Raw genomic sequence first — 20,257 nt, 5'->3', positions numbered from 1 at the left:
TTTGTAGGGTAACATCTACATTCATTATATAGTGTAGGGTCACATCTACGTCCAATATATAGTGTAGGGTCACATCTCCATTCATTATATTGTGTAGGGTCATATCTATGTCCATTATATAGTGTAGGGTCATATCTACATCCATTATATAGTGTAGGGTCACATCTACATTCATTATATTGTGTAGGGTCATATCTATGTCCATTATATAGTGTAGGGTCATATATACATCCATTATATAGTGTAGGGTCATATCTACATCCATTATATTGTGTAGGGTCACATCTATGTCCATTATATAGTGTAGGGTCACCTCTACATCCATTATATTGTGTAGGGTCACATCTATGTCCATTATATAGTGTAGGGTCACATCTACATCCATTATATAGTGTAGGGTCATATCTACGTCCATTATATAGTGTAGGGTCACATCTCAGATCATTATATAGTGTAGGGTCATATCTACACCCATTATATTGTGTAGGGTCACATCTACATCCATTATATAGTGTAGGGTCATATCTACACCCATTATATTGTGTAGGGTCACATCTACGTCCATTATATAGTGTAGGGTCACATCTACGTCCATTATATAGTGTAGGGTCATATTTACGTCCATTATATAGTGTAGGGTCACATCTACATCCATTATATAGTGTAGGGTCATATCTACATCCATTATATTGTGTAGGGTCACATCTACGTCCATTATATAGTGTAGGGTCACATCTACGTCCATTATATAGTATAGGGTCATATCTACGTCCATTATATAGTGTAGGGTCACATCTACATCCATTATATAGTGTAGGGTCATATCTATGTCCATTATATAGTGTAGGGTCACATCTACATTGTGTAGGGTCACATCTACATCCATTATATAGTGTAGGGTCATATCTACATTGTGTAGGGTCACATCTACATCCATTATATAGTGTAGGTGTCACGATGCCGGCTGGCAGGTAGTGGATCCTCTGTGCCAGAGAGGGATTGGCGTGGACCGTGCTAGTGGATCGGTTCTAAGTCACTACTGGTTTTCACCAGAGCCCGCCGCAAAGCGGGATGGTCTTGCTGCGGCGGTAGTGACCAGGTCGTATCCACTAGCAACGGCTCAACCTCTCTGGCTGCTGAAGATAGGCGCGGTACAAGGGAGTAGACAGAAGCAAGGTCGGACGTAGCAGAAGGTCGGGGCAGGCAGCAAGGATCGTAGTCAGGGGCAACGGCAGGAGGTCTGGAACACAGGCTAGGAACACACAAGGAAACGCTTTCACTGGCACGATGGCAACAAGATCCGGCAAGGAAGTGCAGGGGAAGTGAGGTGATATAGGGAAGTGCACAGGTGATAACACTAATTGGAACCACTGCGCCAATCAGCGGCGCAGTGGCCCTTTAAATCGCAAAGACCCGGCGCGCGCGCGCCCTAGGGAGCGGGGCCGCGCGCGCCGGGACAGGACTGACGGAGAGCGAGTAAGGTACGGGAGCCGGGGTGCGCATCGCGAGCGGGCGCTACCCGCATCGCGAATCGCATCCCGGCTGGAGGCGGTATCGCAGCGCCCCGGGTCAGTGGATCTGACCGGAGCGCTGCAGTGAGGAGAGTGTAGCGAGCGCTCCGGGGAGGAGCGGGGACCCGGAGCGCTCGGCGTAACAGTACCCCCCCCCCCTTGGGTCTCCCCCTCTTCTTAGAGCCTGAGAACCTGAGGAGCAGACTTTTGTCTAGGATATTGTCCTCAGGTTCCCAGGATCTCTCTTCTGGACCACAACCCTCCCAATCCACTAAAAAAAAGGTTTTCCCTCTGACCTTTTTGGATGCCAAAATCTCTTTGACGGAGAAGATGTCCGAGGAGCCGGAAACAGGAGTGGGAGGAACAGATTTGGGAGAGAAACGGTTAATGATAAGTGGTTTAAGAAGAGAAACGTGAAAGGCATTAGGAATACGAAGAGAAGGAGGAAGAAGAAGTTTGTAAGAGACAGGATTAATCTGGCTCAAAATTTTGAAAGGACCAAGATAGCGTGGTCCCAACTTATAGCTAGGGACACGGAAGCGGACATATTTAGCGGAGAGCCATACCTTGTCTCCAGGGGAAAAAATGGGAGGAGCTCTTCTTTTCTTATCCGCGAACTTCTTCATGCGTGATGAAGCCTGTAAGAGAGAATTTTGGGTCTCTCTCCATATGATGGAAAGATCACGAGAAATTTCATCCACAGCGGGCAGACCAGAGGGCAAGGGGGTAGGGAGGGGGGGAAGAGGGTGACGGCCGTACACCACGAAAAATGGGGATTTGGAGGAAGATTCAGAGACTCTGAAATTATACGAGAATTCGGCCCAAGGTAGAAGATCTGCCCAGTCATCCTGGCGGGAGGAAACAAAATGTCGTAAATAATCACCCAAGACCTGGTTAATTCTTTCTACTTGTCCATTGGATTGAGGATGATATGCAGAAGAAAAATTTAATTTAATCTTGAGTTGTTTACAGAGAGCCCTCCAGAATTTAGACACGAATTGGACGCCTCTATCCGAGACGATCTGCGTAGGCAACCCGTGAAGACGAAAAATATGTACAAAAAATTGTTTAGCCAACTGAGGCGCTGAAGGAAGACCAGGAAGAGGGATGAAATGTGCCATTTTGGAGAATCGATCAACGACCACCCAAATAACAGTGTTGCCACGGGATGGGGGTAAGTCAGTAATAAAATCCATACCAATCAGAGACCAAGGCTGTTCGGGGACAGGCAGAGGATGAAGAAAACCAGCGGGCTTCTGGCGAGGAGTCTTATCCCGGGCACAGATAGTGCAGGCTCGCACAAAGTCCACCACATCTGTCTCTAGAGTCGGCCACCAATAGAAGCGAGAGATGAGTTGCACAGATTTCTTGATGCCCGCATGACCTGCGAGATGGGAGGAGTGACCCCATTTGAGGATTCCGAGGCGTTGGCGTGGAGAAACAAAGGTCTTTCCTGGAGGAGTTTGCCTGATGGAGGCAGGAGAAGTGGAAATCAGGCAGTCAGGAGGAATGATGTGTTGAGGAGAGAGTTCAACTTCAGAAGCATCTGAGGAACGAGAGAGAGCATCGGCCCTAATGTTCTTATCGGCAGGCCGAAAGTGAATTTCAAAATTAAATCGGGCAAAGAACAGAGACCACCTGGCCTGGCGAGGATTCAGCCGTTGGGCAGACTGGAGGTAGGAGAGGTTCTTGTGATCGGTGTAAATAATAACTGGAAATCTTGATCCCTCCAGCAGATGCCTCCATTCCTCAAGTGCTAATTTAATGGCTAGAAGCTCTCGATCCCCGATGGAGTAGTTCCTCTCCGCCGGAGAGAAGGTCCTAGAAAAAAAACCACAAGTAACAGCATGCCCGGAAGAATTTTTTTGTAGAAGGACAGCTCCAGCTCCCACTGAGGAGGCATCAACCTCCAATAGGAAGGGTTTAGATGGGTCAGGTCTGGAGAGCACGGGAGCCGAAGAAAAGGCAGACTTGAGCCGTTTAAAGGCGTCTTCCGCTTGAGGAGGCCAAGACTTGGGATCGGCATTTTTTTTGGTTAAAGCCACGATAGGAGCCACAACGGTAGAAAAATGTGGAATAAATTGCCTGTAATAATTGGCGAACCCCAAAAAACGTTGGATGGCACGGAGTCCAGAGGGGCGTGGCCAATCTAAGACGGCAGAGAGTTTGTCTGGATCCATTTGTAGTCCCTGGCCAGAGACCAAGTATCCTAGGAAAGGAAGAGATTGGCATTCAAACAGACATTTCTCTATTTTGGCATAGAGTTGATTGTCACGAAGTCTCTGAAGAACCATACGGACATGCTGGCGGTGTTCTTCTAGATTGGCAGAAAAAATCAGGATATCGTCCAGATACACAACAACACAGGAGTATAGGAGATCACGAAAAATTTCATTAACAAAGTCTTGGAAGACGGCAGGGGCGTTGCACAATCCAAAGGGCATGACCAGATACTCAAAGTGTCCATCTCTGGTGTTAAATGCCGTTTTCCATTCATCCCCCTCTCTGATGCGGATGAGATTATAAGCACCTCTTAAGTCCAGTTTGGTAAAGATGTGGGCACCTTGGAGGCGATCAAAGAGTTCAGAGATGAGGGGTAGGGGGTAGCGGTTCTTAACCGTGATTTTATTAAGACCGCGGTAGTCAATGCAAGGACGTAGAGAGCCATCTTTTTTGGACACAAAGAAAAATCCGGCTCCGGCAGGAGAGGAGGATTTACGGATAAAGCCCTTTTTTAAATTTTCCTGGACGTATTCAGACATGGCAAGAGTCTCTGGGACGGACAGAGGATAGATTCTGCCCCGGGGTGGAGTAGTGCCCGGGAGGAGGTCGATAGGACAATCATAAGGCCTGTGAGGAGGTAGAGTCTCAGCTTGTTTTTTGCAAAAAACATCCGCAAAGTCCATATAGGCCTTAGGGAGACCGGTTACAGGAGGAACCACAGAGTCACGGCAAGGGTTACTGGGAACCGGTTTTAGGCAGTCCTTGGAACAAGAGGGCCCCCAACTCTTGATCTCCCCAGTGGACCAATCCAGGGTTGGGGAATGAAGTTGAAGCCAGGGAAGTCCAAGGAGAATTTCAGAAGTGCAATTGGGGAGGATCAAAAGTTCAATCCTCTCGTGATGAGATCCGATGCACATTAGAAGGGGCTCCGTGCGGAAACGTATGGTACAGTCCAATCTTTCATTGTTTACACAATTGATGTAGAGGGGTCTGGCGAGACTGGTCACCGGGATGTTGAACCTGTTGACGAGAGAGGCCAAAATAAAATTTCCTGCAGATCCGGAGTCCAAGAAGGCCACAGCAGAGAAGGAGAAGGCAGAGGCAGACATCCGCACAGGCACAGTAAGACGTGGAGAAGCAGAGTAGACATCAAGGACTGTCTCACCTTTGTGCGGAGTCAGCGTACGTCTTTCCAGGCGGGGAGGACGGATAGGACAATCCTTCAGGAAGTGTTCGGTACTAGCACAGTACAGGCAGAGATTCTCCATGCGGCGTCGTGTCCTCTCTTGAGGTGTCAGGCGAGACCGGTCGACCTGCATAGCCTCCACGGCGGGAGGCACAGGAACAGATTGCAGGGGACCAGAGGAGAGAGGAGCCGGGGAGAAGAAACGCCTCGTGCGAACAGAGTCCATATCCTGGCGGAGCTACTGACGCCTTTCGGAAAAACGCATGTCAATGCGAGTGGCTAGGTGAATGAGTTCATGTAGATTAGCAGGGATTTCTCGTGCGGCCAGAACATCTTTAATGTTGCTGGATAGGCCTTTTTTAAAGGTCGCGCAGAGTGCCTCATTATTCCAGGATAATTCTGAAGCAAGAGTACGGAATTGTACGGCATACTCGCCAACGGAAGAATTACCCTGGACCAGGTTCAACAGGGCAGTCTCAGCAGAAGAGGCTCGGGCAGGTTCCTCAAAGACACTTCGAATTTCCGAGAAGAAGGAGTGTACAGAGGCAGTGACGGGGTCATTGCGGTCCCAGAGCGGTGTGGCCCAAGACAGGGCTTTTCCAGACAGAAGGCTGACTACGAAAGCCACCTTAGACCTTTCAGTGGGAAACTGGTCCGACATCATCTCCAAGTGCAATGAACATTGGGAAAGAAAGCCACGGCAAAACTTAGAGTCCCCATCAAATTTATCCGGCAAGGATAGTCGTAGTCCAGAAGCGGCCACTCGCTGCGGAGGAGGTGCAGGAGCTGGCGGAGGAGATGATTGCTGAAGCTGTGGTAGTAACTGCTGTAGCATAACGGTCAGTTGAGACAGCTGTTGGCCTTGTTGCGCTATCTGTTGTGACTGCTGGGCGACCACCGTGGTGAGGTCAGCGACAACTGGCAGAGGAACTTCAGCGGGATCCATGGCCGGATCTACTGTCACGATGCCGGCTGGCAGGTAGTGGATCCTCTGTGCCAGAGAGGGATTGGCGTGGACCGTGCTAGTGGATCGGTTCTAAGTCACTACTGGTTTTCACCAGAGCCCGCCGCAAAGCGGGATGGTCTTGCTGCGGCGGTAGTGACCAGGTCGTATCCACTAGCAACGGCTCAACCTCTCTGGCTGCTGAAGATAGGCGCGGTACAAGGGAGTAGACAGAAGCAAGGTCGGACGTAGCAGAAGGTCGGGGCAGGCAGCAAGGATCGTAGTCAGGGGCAACGGCAGGAGGTCTGGAACACAGGCTAGGAACACACAAGGAAACGCTTTCACTGGCACGATGGCAACAAGATCCGGCAAGGAAGTGCAGGGGAAGTGAGGTGATATAGGGAAGTGCACAGGTGATAACACTAATTGGAACCACTGCGCCAATCAGCGGCGCAGTGGCCCTTTAAATCGCAAAGACCCGGCGCGCGCGCGCCCTAGGGAGCGGGGCCGCGCGCGCCGGGACAGGACTGACGGAGAGCGAGTAAGGTACGGGAGCCGGGGTGCGCATCGCGAGCGGGCGCTACCCGCATCGCGAATCGCATCCCGGCTGGAGGCGGTATCGCAGCGCCCCGGGTCAGTGGATCTGACCGGAGCGCTGCAGTGAGGAGAGTGTAGCGAGCGCTCCGGGGAGGAGCGGGGACCCGGAGCGCTCGGCGTAACAGTAGGGTCACATCTACATTGTGTAGGGTCACATCTACATCCATTATATAGTGTAGGGTCATATCTATGTCCATTATATAGTGTAGGGTCACATCTACATTGTGTAGGGTCACATCTACATCCATTATATAGTGTAGGGTCACATCTACGTCCATTATATAGTGTAGGGTCATATCTACATTGTGTAGGGTCACATCTACATCTATTATATAGTGTAGGGTCACATCTACATTGTGTAGGGTCACATCTACATCCATTATATAGTGTAGGGTCATATCTATGTCCATTATATAGTGTAGGGTCACATCTCAGATCATTATATAGTGTAGGGTCATATCTACCCCCATTATATAGTGTAGGGTCATATCTACATCCATTATATAGTGTAGGGTCACATCTACATCCATTATATAGTGTAGGATCACATCTCAGACTATTATATAGTGTAGGGTCACATCTACATCCATTATATTGTGTAGGGTCACATCTACATCCATTATATAGTGTAGGGTCACATCTACGTCCATTATATAGTGTAGGGTCACATCTCAGATCATTATATATTGAAGGGTCATATCTACGTCCATTTTATTGTGTAGGGTCACATCTACATCCATTATATAGTGTAGGGTCACATCTACGTCCATTATATTTGTGTAGGGTCATATCTACGTCCATTATATAGTGTAGGGTCATATCTACGTCCATTATATAGTGTAGGGTCACATCTACGTCCATTATATAGTGTAGGGTCATATCTATGATCATTATATAGTGTAGGGTCACATTTACATCCATTATATAGTGTAGGGTCACATCTACATCCATTATATAGTGTAGGGTCACATCTACATCCATCATAAAGTATAGGATCACATCCACATCCATTATATAGTGTAGGGTCCCATCTACATCCATTATATAGTGTAGGGTCATGTCTATGTCCATTATATAGTGTAGGGTCATATCTACATCCATTATATAGTGTAGGGTCACATCTACATCCATTATATAGTGTAGGGTCACATCTACATCCATTGTATAGTGGAGGAACATATCTCAGATCATTATATAGTGTAGGGTCACATCTACGTCCATTATATAGTGTAGGGTCTTATCTACGTCCATTATATTGTGTAGGGTCCTATCTCATATCATTATATAGTGTAGGGTCATATCTACATCCATTATATTGTGTAGGGTCATATCTCAGACCATTATATAGTGTAGGGTCAAATCTCAGATCATTATTTAGTGTAGGGTCAAATCTCAGATTATTATATGGTGTAGGGTCACATCAATGTCCATTATATTGTGCAGGGTCCTATCTCAGATCATTATATGGTGTAGGGTCACATCTACGTCCATTATATTGTGTAGGGTCATATCTCTGACCAATATATATAGTGTAGGGTCACATCTACGTCCATTATGTAGTGTAGGGTCACATCTACATCCATTATATAGTGTAGGGTCATATCTCTGACCATTATATTGTGTAGGGTCACATCTACGTCCATTATATAGTGTAGGGTCATATCTACATCCATTATATAGTGTAGGGTCACATCTACATCCATTATATATTGTTGGGTCATATCTCTGACCATTATATAGTGTAGGGTCACATCTACGTCCATTATGTAGTGTAGGGTCACATCTACGTCCATTATATAGTGTAGGGTCATATCTACATCCATTATATAGTGTAGGGTCACATCTACATCCATTATATAGTGTAGGGTCACATCTACATCCATTATGTAGTGTAGGGTCACATCTACATCCATTATATTGTGTAGTGTCACATCTACATCCATTATATTGTGTAGGGTCATATCTACATCCATTATGTTGTGTAGGGTCATATCTACATCCGTTATATAGTGTAGGGTCACATCTACATCCATTATGTAGTGAAGGGTCATATCTCAGATCATTATATAGTGTAGGGTCATATCTCAGATCATTATATGGTGTAGGGTCACATCTACGTCCATTATATAGTGTAGGGTCCTATCTCAGATCATTATATAGTGTAGGGTCATATCTCAGATCATTATATAGTGTAGGGTCACATCTACGTCCATTATATAGTGTAGGGTCCTATCTCAGATCATTATATTGTGTAGAGTCACATCTACGTCCATTTTATAGTGTAGGGTCACATCTACGTCCATTATATAGTGTAGGGTCATATCTACATCCATTATATAGTGTAGGGTGACATCTACATCCATTATATATTGTAGGGTCATATCGCTGACCATTATATAGTGTAGGGTCACATCTACGTCCATTATGTAGTGTAGGGTCACATCTACATCCATTATATAGTGTAGGGTCACATCTACATCCATTATATAGTGTAGGGTCACATCTACATCCATTATATTGTGTAGTGTCATATCTACATCCATTATATATTGTAGGGTCATATTTCTGACCATTATATAGTGTAGGGTCACATCTACGTCCATTATGTAGTGTAGGGTCACATCTACGTCCATTATATAGTGTAGGGTCATATCTACATCCATTATATAGTGTAGGGTCACATCTACATCCATTATATAGTGTAGGGTCACATCTACATCCATTATGTAGTGTAGGGTCACATCTACATCCATTATATTGTGTAGTGTCACATCTACATCCATTATATTGTGTAGGGTCATATCTACATCCATTATATTGTGTAGGGTCATATCTACATCCGTTATATAGTGTAGGGTCACATCTACATCCATTATGTAGTGAAGGGTCATATCTCAGATCATTATATAGTGTAGGGTCATATCTCAGATCATTATATGGTGTAGGGTCACATCTACGTCCATTATATAGTGTAGGGTCCTATCTCAGATCATTATATTGTGTAGGGTCACATCTACGTCCATTTTATAGTGTAGGGTCACATCTACGTCCATTATATAGTGTAGGGTCATATCTACATCCATTATATAGTGTAGGGTGACATCTACATCCATTATATATTGTAGGGTCATATCGCTGACCATTATATAGTGTAGGGTCACATCTACGTCCATTATATAGTGTAGGGTCACATCTACATCCATTATATAGTGTAGGGTCACATCTACATCCATTATATTGTGTAGTGTCACATCTACATCCATTATATTGTGTAGGGTCATATCTACATCCATTATATTGTGTAGGGTCATATCTACATCCGTTATATAGTGTAGGGTCACATCTACATCCATTATGTAGTGAAGGGTCATATCTCAGATCATTATATAGTGTAGGGTCATATCTCAGATCATTATATGGTGTAGGGTCACATCTACGTCCATTATATAGTGTAGGGTCCTATCTCAGATCATTATATTGTGTAGGGTCACATCTACGTCCATTTTATAGTGTAGGGTCACATCTACGTCCATTATATAGTGTAGGGTCATATCTACATCCATTATATAGTGTAGGGTGACATCTACATCCATTATATATTGTAGGGTCATATCGCTGACCATTATATAGTGTAGGGTCACATCTACGTCCATTATATAGTGTAGGGTCACATCTACGTCCATTATATAGTGTAGGGTCACATCTACATCCATTATATAGTGTAGGGTCACATCTACATCCATTATATAGTGTAGGGTCACATCTACATCCATTATGTAGTGTAGGGTCACATCTACATCCATTATATTGTGTAGTGTCATATCTACATCCATTATATATTGTAGGGTCATATTTCTGACCATTATATAGTGTAGGGTCACATCTACGTCCATTATGTAGTGTAGGGTCACATTTACATCCATTATATAGTGTAGGGTCACATCTACATCCATTATGTAGTGTAGGGTCACATCTACATCCATTATATTGTGTAGGGTCACATCTACATCCCTTATATAGTGTAGGGTCACATCTACATCCGTTATATAGTGTAGGGTCACATCTACATCCCTTATATAGTGTAGGGTCACATCTACATCCCTTATATAGAGTGGGGTCACATCTACATCCGTTATATAGTGTAGGGTCACATCTACATCCATTATATTGTGTAGAGTCATATCTACATCCCTTATATAGTGTAGGGTCACATCTACATCCATTATATAGTGTAGGGCCATATCTACATCCATTATATAGTGTAGGGTCACATCTACATCCATTATATTGTGTAGGGTCATATCTACATCCATTATAGAGTGTAGGGTCACATCTACATCCATTATATTGTGTAGGGTCATATCTACATCCATTATAGAGTGTAGGGTCACATCTTCATCCATTAAATTGTGTAGGGTCATATCTACATCCATTATATAGTGTAGGGTCACATCTACATCCATTATGTAGTGTAGGGTCATATCTCAGATCATTATATAGTGTAGGGTCACATCTATGTCCATTATATTGTGTAGGGTCCTATCTCAGATCATTATATGGTGTAGGTTCACATCTACATCCATTATATAGTGTAGGGTCTACATCCATTATATATTCTTCTGTCCCTAGAACATTCTCTCTCGTTCCTCCGGTACCGCAGGCCTCGGGCAGATCATACAGTTTCATTAAGCCTCCATGTTATCTTGTAATTGTTTAAGCATAATGCGGCTGTACTATCAAAAGAAAAGGTGAATTAATGGCATTTGGAAATGTCAGAGATTATCTTAACTCTTTTATTACAGTTTATAAAGTTGGTCGGGGGCATTCTGTTACAATTATTTCCACCAAAATTGGTTATCACAAGAAATTGCTAATTATCTCCAAATGACAGGGGGAGAATGGTGTCAGCAAGTTGCTTAGTTACTGGCATAGTTTATGGAAGCCACCTGCAGGCAAGAGTCGAAAATATCACGCCACGTAAAAATGTTATTAGCTGTGTATCTATTTACACCCCATGGTATCATCTCCACCGAGCAGATGCTGCACAACTCCCATCATCCGTATTGTCGCTGTTTATATAGATTTATTTGGAACAACAATAACGGATTCCGCTGTTTTTAGTATTTTTTATTTTTTTTGTGTATGAATACATTGAGTTTTTATTAATAAAAGAATGGCGACAAAGTTTATAAAAAGGAAAGCGCTCCAGGTGAAATAATCGTCCGGCTCAGCACAAACCATCAAGCTTTTTTTCACTGGTCCAAACAATAACACGTTTCAGGGTCTGAGTCCGAGGAAGGAGCACCCTGACCACCCGAAACACGTTGTATTTTTAGATGTGTTAATTAGGGTTATATTTTAATATAATTCCTGTGATAGTCCTGTGTGTCTTTCAGATATATTTGGGTGCCCACATTGGCCCTTTAAAGGGGTACTCCGCTGCTCAGCGTTTGGAAAAGTCATGACTCATGACTTTACGTTCTGCCCCCTCAATGCAAGTCTATGGGAGGTAGTGTGATGGCTGTCACGCCCCCTCTCATTGACTTGTATTGAGGGGGCAGAGCGTGACATCACAAGGGGGCAGGGCTATGACGTCACGAGCTCCCGGCTCCAGCGTTCGGAACAGTTTGTTCCAAACGCTGAGCAGTGGAGTACCCCTTTAATAGTTAGAGATACAGCGAGCACTCACTGGCAGTGGAATCAGCAGTGAAGATACAACATTGTTTTTAAAACATTTTTTTTTCTCTTTTAGGCAACGCCATCAGACCAATCGCCCTCCGGGCCGTCTCCGCCATTGCTCGTGCCATTCCAGGATTTCCTATTTTAGCCACTGGTGGAATTGACTCTGCAGAGAGCGGGTTGCAGTTTCTCCATAGTGGCGCCTCAGTGCTGCAGGTAAGAGAAACACTTGTCTAGAAGTATTTTCTATAAATATTTTCATAATAAATAACACATATTTACTGCGGGAAAAAAGAGGAAAACAGTTCAGTGTTAAAAGTTTTATCTCAAAGGGGTACTCCGGTGGAAAACTATTTTATTTATTTTTTTTATAAATTAACTGGTGCCAGAAAGTTAAACAGATTTATAAATTACTTCTATAAAAAAAATCTTAATCCTTCCAGTACTTAATAGAAAATTAAACGAAACTTCTTTTCTTTTAGGATTACTTTTCTGTCTGACCACAGTGCTCTCTGCTGACACCTCTGTCCATTTTAGGTACTGTCCCGAGCAGCATAGGTTTGCTATGGGGATTTTATCCTGCTCTTGACAGTTCCTGACACGGACAGAAGAGGTCAGCAGAGAGCACTGTGGTCAGACAGAAAATAAATCCAAAATGAAAATAATTTCTCTGTAGCATACAGCAGCTGATAAGTACTGGAAGGATTAAGATTTTTTTTTTTTTTTTAATACAAGTAATTTACAAATCTGTTTAACTTTCTGGCATCAGTTGATAAAAAATAAATAAAATAAAAGGTTTCCACTGGAGTACCCCTTTAAAGGCTTTGTGCACAATTAGAGAAACAAGGCCACTGCAGCGCTACCTCAGGTTGTGTCTGGTACTACAGTTCAGCTACATTATAATGAATGGGAAAACTGTAATACCACACACAGCCTGTGGACTCTTATTTGAAGAATGCGGACATGTTGTGAGTAGCGTGAGGGACGTTTATCTCTTTTAGTGACTAAATCTTGAGCGGCATTAAATATGGTAAAAATTCAGGAGAAGTGGATAGGACCGGTGATCTTCTCCTAGATCACAAGTAGGCGGAGCTTTACAGAATCCACTGGCGACTCCTCGTCCCCTGGATCGTCATGACTCTCATACACTGAGATGGTCGCCATTTAAACACAAAATTCATAAGGTCTAAAGTAGTTGAGGAAAAATTCTTCCAATAACGTTAAACGTCTTCTGAGCCCCAGATTTAGTTTGGCTGCTGCACCAGAATCTTGTCCTCAGATGAACCAGAACTGTGGTGGACAACAATAAAGACACAATAATTAAGAAAAACGGGGACAACAATCATAGAAACTGTATCTGACCAGGTGAGGGGGCGGGTCTTATTGGAAAGGGGCGTGGTATACTCATACATTGGGTGTGGCCTTAATCACACTGTGTTTAAAGACTAAGGTCCGAATAAAATAAAAAAAACATCTAATTCTTAGACAGTGAAAACTTAGACAAGACAGTCTTTATATAGACCAGGTTTATCACAGCTTATCCAGCTGATGTACCGTATATACTCGAGTATAAGCCCATCCGAATATAAGCCGAGGCCCCTAATTCCACCCCAAAAACCCAGGAAAAGTTATTGACTCGACTATAAACCTAGGTAGGGAAATACCCCATATGTCATCATCCAGACCCCTGTCAATAACACCCCCATCATCATCACCGTGTCATCATCTAGACCCCCGTCATCATCACCCCGTCATTATCACCCTGTCATCATCACCCTGTCATCATCACCCTGTCATCATCACCCTGTCATCATCACCCTGTCATCATCACCCTGTCATCATCACCCTGTCATCATCACCCTGTCATCATCACCCTGTCATCATCACCCTGTCATCATCACCCTGTCATCATCTAGACCCCCGTCATTATCACCCTGTCATTATCACCCTGTCATCATCACCCTGTCATCATCACCCCGTCATCATCACCCCGTCATTATCACCCCGTCATCATCACCCTGTCATTATCACCCTGTCATCATCACCCTGTCATTATCACCCTGTCATTATCACCCTGTCATCATCACCCTGTCATCATCACCCTGTCATCATCACCCTGTCATTATCACCCTGTCATTATCACCCTGTCATTATCACCCCGTCATCATCACCCCGTCATCATCACCCCGTCATCATCACCCTGTCATCATCACCCTGTCATCATCACCCTGTCATCATCACCCTGTCATCATCACCCTGTCATCATCACCCTGTCATCATCACCCTGTCATTATCACCCTGTCATTATCACCCTGTCATCATCACCCCGTCATCATCACCCTGTCATCATCACCCTGTCATCATCACCCTGTCATCATCACCCTGTCATCATCACCCTGTCATCATCACCCTGTCATCATCACCCCGTCATCATCACCCTGTCATCATCACCCTGTCATCATCACACTGTCATCACCCCCCCTTCATCATCACCCTGTCATTATCACCCTGCCATTATCACCCTGTCATCATCACCCTGTCATCATCACCCTGTCATCATCACCCTGTCATCATCACCCTGTCATCATCACCCCGTCATCATCACCCTGTCATCATCACCCTGTCATCATCACACTGTCATCACCCCCCCTTCATCATCACCCTGTCATTATCACCCTGCCATTATCACCCTGTCATCATCACCCTGTCATCATCACCCTGTCATCATCACCCTGTCATCATCACCCTGTCATCATCACCCTGTCATCACCCCCCCTTCATCACCCTGTCATTATCACCCTGTCATTATCACCCTGTCATTATCACCCTGTCATTATCACCCTGTCATCATCACCCTGTCATCATCACCCTGTCATCATCACCCTGTCATCATCACCCTGTCATCATCACTCTGCCATCATCACCCTGTCATCATCACCCTGTCATCATCACCCTGTCATTATCACCCTGTCATCATCACCCAGTCATTATCACCCTGTCATCATCACCCTGTCATCATCACCCTGTCATCATCACCCTGTCATCATCACCCTGTCATTATCACCCTGTCATCATCACCCTGTCATCATCACCCTGTCATCATCACCCTGTCATCATCACCCTGTCATCATCACCCTGTCATCATCACCCTATTATCACCCTGTCATCATCACCCTGTCATCACCCCCCCTTCATCATCACCCTGTCATTATCACCCTGTCATCATCCCCCTGTCATCATCACCCTGTCATCATCACCCTGTCATCACCCCCCTTCATCATCACCCTGTCATTATCACGCTGTCATTATCACCCTGTCATTATCACCCTGTCATTATCACCCTGTCATCATCACCCTGTCATTATCACCCTGTCATCATCACCCTGTCATTATCGCCCTGTCATTATCGCCCTGTCATCATCACCCTGTCATCATCACCCTGTCATCATCACCCTGTCATCATCACCCTGTCATCATCACCCTGTCATCATCACCCCCGTCATCATCACCCCCGTCATCATCCCCCCGTCATCATCCCCCCGTCATCATCCCCCCCGTCATCATCACCCTGTCATTATCACCCTGTCATTATCACCCTATCATCATCCCCCGTCATCATCCCCCCGTCATCATCCCCCCCGTCATCATCACCCTGTCATTATCACCCTGTCATTATCACCCTATCATCATCACCCTGTCATCATCACCCCCGTCATCATCACCCCCGTCATCATCCCCCCGTCATCATCCCCCCGTCATCATCCCCCCCGTCATCATCACCCTGTCATCATCACCCTGTCATCATCACCCTGTCATTATCACCCTGTCATTATCACCCTGTCATCATCACCCCGTCATCATCACCCTGTCATCATCACCCTGTCATCATCACCCTGTCATCATCACCCTGTCATCATCACCCTGTCATCATCACCCTGTCATCATCACCCTGTCATCATCACCCCGTCATCATCACCCTGTCATCATCACCCTGTCATCATCACACTGTCATCACCCCCCCTTCATCATCACCCTGTCATTATCACCCTGCCATTATCACCCTGTCATCATCACCCTGTCATCATCACCCTGTCATCATCACCCTGTCATCATCACCCTGTCATCATCACCCTGTCATCATCACTCTGCCATCATCACCCTGTCATCATCACCCTGTCATCATCACCCTGTCATTATCACCCTGTCATCATCACCCAGTCATTATCACCCTGTCATCATCACCCTGTCATCATCACCCTGTCATCATCACCCTGTCATCATCACCCTGTCATCATCACCCTGTCATCATCACCCTGTCATCATCACCCTATTATCACCCTGTCATCATCACCCTGTCATCACCCCCCCTTCATCATCACCCTGTCATTATCACCCTGTCATTATCACCCTGTCATTATCACCCTGTCATTATCACCCTGTCATCATCACCCTGTCATTATCACCCTGTCATCATCACCCTGTCACTATCGCCCTGTCATTATCGCCCTGTCATTATCGCCCTGTCATCATCACCCTGTCATCATCACCCTGTCATCATCACCCTGTCATCATCACCCTGTCATCATCACCCTGTCATCATCCCCCCGTCATCATCCCCCCGTCATCATCCCCCCGTCATCATCCCCCCCGTCATCATCACCCTGTCATTATCACCCTGTCATTATCACCCTATCATCATCCCCCGTCATCATCCCCCGTCATCATCACCCTGTCATCATCCCCTGTCATTATCCCCCGTCTTCATCACCCTGTCATCATTACCCTGTCATCATCACCCCGTCATCATCACCCCGTCATCATCACCCTGTCATCATCACCCTGTCATCATCACCCTGTCATCATCACCCTGTCATTATCACCCTGTCATCATCACCCTGTCATCATCACCCTGTCATCATCACCCTGTCATCATCACCCTGTCATTATCACCCTGTCATCATCACCCCCTGTCATCATCAACCCTGTCATTATCACCCTGTCATTATCACCCTGTCATTATCACCCTGTCATCATCACCCTGTCATCATCACCCCCGTCATCATCACCCTGTCATTATCACCCCGTCATCATCACCCCCTGTCATCATCAACCTGTCATCATCACCCCCGTCATTATCACCCTGTCATTATCACCCTGTCATTATCACCCTGTTATTATCACCCTGTCATCATCACCCTGTCATCATCACCCTGTCATCATCACCCTGTCATCATCACCCTGTCATCATCACCCCCTGTCATCATCACCCCCGTCATCATCACCCTGTCATCATCCAGACCCCTGTCATCATTCCGCCCTTCATCATCACCGCCTGTCAATCCCTTTATCAGTGGTCTTCAACCTGCAGACCTCCAGATGTTCCAAAACTTCAACTCCCAGCATGCCCGGACAGCCATCAGCTGTCCGGGCATGCTGAGAGTTGTAGTTTTGAAACATCTGGAGGTCCGCAGGTTGAAGACCACTGCGACCTTCGTCATCATCCAGATCCCCCCTTTAAGTTTTCTACTCACCTCCCCTCGGTGGGAAGGAAGGGTGAGCTGGTCCGGGCCATCTATGCTGCAGGGACCGTCTGGTGGGGAGGGGTAGTCGTTCCGTGTGACGTCACGCTCCGCCCCTCAATGCAAGCCTACGGGAGGGGGCCTGATAGCTGTCCCCAGCGGCGGGACTCCCGCGATCAGACATCTTATCCCCTATCCTTTGGATAGGGGATAAGATGTGTAAGCACCGAAGAACCCCTTTAATAAAATTAACCAATAAAATATATGAACCCGACATGGTGGCATTACAAAGCACAACAAAAACATGTGCCATTGTAAAAACGAAACAAAAACTATTTTAAAAAGGCGACAGGAGAAGGGGTTAAATTATCCTGAGATAAGTGACCTCAGATGAGCAGGTTACAAAAAACAAAACATGATATTGTGATCCTCTGTCGGGAGATGTGTATGTTACTGTATATGTGTCTATGTGAGTGCTCCCCCAGTGGTTGTGATGTGAAATGTCAGTCTATAATATTAACCCCTTAAGGATTCAGGGTTTTTTCCGTTTTTGCACTTTCATTTTTTCCTCCTCACCTTTTAAAAATCATAAATCTTTCGGTTTTGCACCTAAAAATCCATATGATGTTTTTTTTTTTTTGCGCCACCAATTCTACTTTGGAATTACATCAGTCATTTTACCCAAAAATCTACGGCAAAACGGGAAAAAAAGCATTGTGTGTCGAAATGGAAGAAACTTATTAACTCTGTCTGACCACAGTGCTCTCTGCTGACACATTTTAGGAACTGTCCAGATAAATAGAGGTTTGCTATGGGGATTTGCTCATACTCCGGACAGTTCCTGACCTGGACAGAGGTGTCAGCAGAGAGCAATGTGGTCAGACAGAAAGGACATTCAAAAAGAAAAGAACTTCCTGTGGAGCATACAGCAGCTGACAAGTACTCAAAGGATTGAGACTTTTAAATAGAAGTAATTTACAAATCTATTTAACTTTCTGGGCACCAGTTGATATATGTTTTCCAGTGGAGTACCCCTTTAGGGTAGAGGTAGAGTTATCTGTATAAAAGATATCTATCTGCAGAATTAATCAGATGCCAAACTCTCCACTATTTTTTTTTTTATAAAGAGCCGAGGCGCGTGCTCTCTATCACCCAAAGTGCAAGAAAAAGTCACACTAAAAAAAAAGTGCACAAAGGATGCGGTCTATCGCTAAGCCCTTCTCCAACAGGCGAGAGGCCCCCCAACATACCTACCCTTCACCTCTGGTCCAGAAGGCACCTGCAAGGATCCAGGTTCGATGCCCCTTTTCACCGAAGCTACTAAGGGGCCGAAAATGCACCTGGCTTCAACCTAGGGGTTAACCAAGGTATCAGCCGAGGAGCCGTATACTGATGGCATCTTGACCAAAGCTAAGATGCCCAGGGGTTGCAGGGAGGTGAGGAAACTAATGGCCACACACACCTCCCCTAGACCGCCAGGAGGGACACCCAGAAGGGCTACCGCATCCTGACAAATCCTGTGTACAAAGAAAAACAGGAAACGTGGCACAGTGACATACAAAAAAATTATTAATAAGTGAATGTAGTGCAGATATACTGTCCGGTCATCCGGCCCGATCAATAAAAATTTCCTTGATCCTAGCCAGAAGGCCAGGATACCAAGGGTGAGTGCCAGAGGTGAAGAGTATGGTGCAGTGCGTTCACTCAGTTGTTTTTTTTTTTAAGCCGAGGAACGTGCTCTCGAATCACCCAGAGTACAAGAAAAAGTGAAAATGTGTTACACTAAAAAAACGTGCACAAAGGATGCGGTCTATCGCAAGCCCTTCTCCGATAGGAGAGAGGCCCCCCAACAAACCTTACCCTTCGCCTCCGGACCAAAAGGTACCTGCGAGGTTCCAGGTTCGATGTCCTTTTCGCCGAAGCTACTAGGGGACCACAAATGCTCCCGGCATCCCCCTTGACGTTAGCCAAGGTATCTGCCCGCAGAGCCGATAACGGTAGGTACCCTGCCCATGCAGGAGTACCCGGGGTGTTTGCAGGGAGGTGCATAACCTAATGGCCACACACACCTCCCCTAGACCGCCAGGAGGGACACCCAGAAGGGCTACCGCATCCTGATAAATCCTGTGAACACACAACACGCAAAAGTGACGCAGTGAGAAAAAAATAAATAAATAAGTGAATGTGTGCAGATATACTGCCCGGACATCCGGCCGGATCTATAAAAATTTCTCTGATCCTAGCCAGAAGGCCGGGAATCAAGAGGTGAGTGCCACAAGGTGAAGAGATCATGGTGCCCGTGCTTCAACTCTTTTTTTAAAGCCGAGGAACGTGCTCTCAAATCACCCAAAGTGCAAGAAAAAGTGCAAACGTGTTACACTAAAAAAACGTGCACAAAGGATGCGGTCTATCGCAAGCCCTTCTCCGATAGGAGAGAGGCCCCCCAACAAACCTTACCCTTCGCCTCCGGACCAAAAGGTACCTGCGAGGTTCCAGGTTCGATGTCCCTTTTCGCCGAAGCTACTAGGGGACCACAAATGCTCCCAGCATCCCCCTTGGCGTTAGCCAAGGTATCTGCCCGCAGAGCCGATAACGGTAG

At 45.7% G+C, this 20,257-nt stretch overlaps 1 protein-coding gene across 4 annotated transcripts in view; it reads left to right on the top strand.

The window, feature by feature from the left end:
* Positions 1–20,257, top strand: part of DPYD (dihydropyrimidine dehydrogenase) — a 1,322,423-nt gene that overhangs the window by 1,041,595 nt on the left and 260,571 nt on the right. For all 4 annotated transcript variants that reach the window (XM_056528554.1, XM_056528555.1, XM_056528557.1 and 1 more), the window contains one exon: positions 12,213–12,355. In XM_056528554.1, coding sequence (XP_056384529.1) covers positions 12,213–12,355 — 143 coding nt within the window. The remainder of the gene's footprint in view (positions 1–12,212; positions 12,356–20,257) is intronic.

Source organism: Hyla sarda, chromosome 6 (genome assembly GCF_029499605.1).
Source record: "Hyla sarda isolate aHylSar1 chromosome 6, aHylSar1.hap1, whole genome shotgun sequence".
In the NCBI taxonomy this organism is placed as follows: Eukaryota; Metazoa; Chordata; class Amphibia; order Anura; family Hylidae; genus Hyla; species Hyla sarda.
This window is presented reverse-complemented; position numbering and strand designations above follow the sequence as displayed.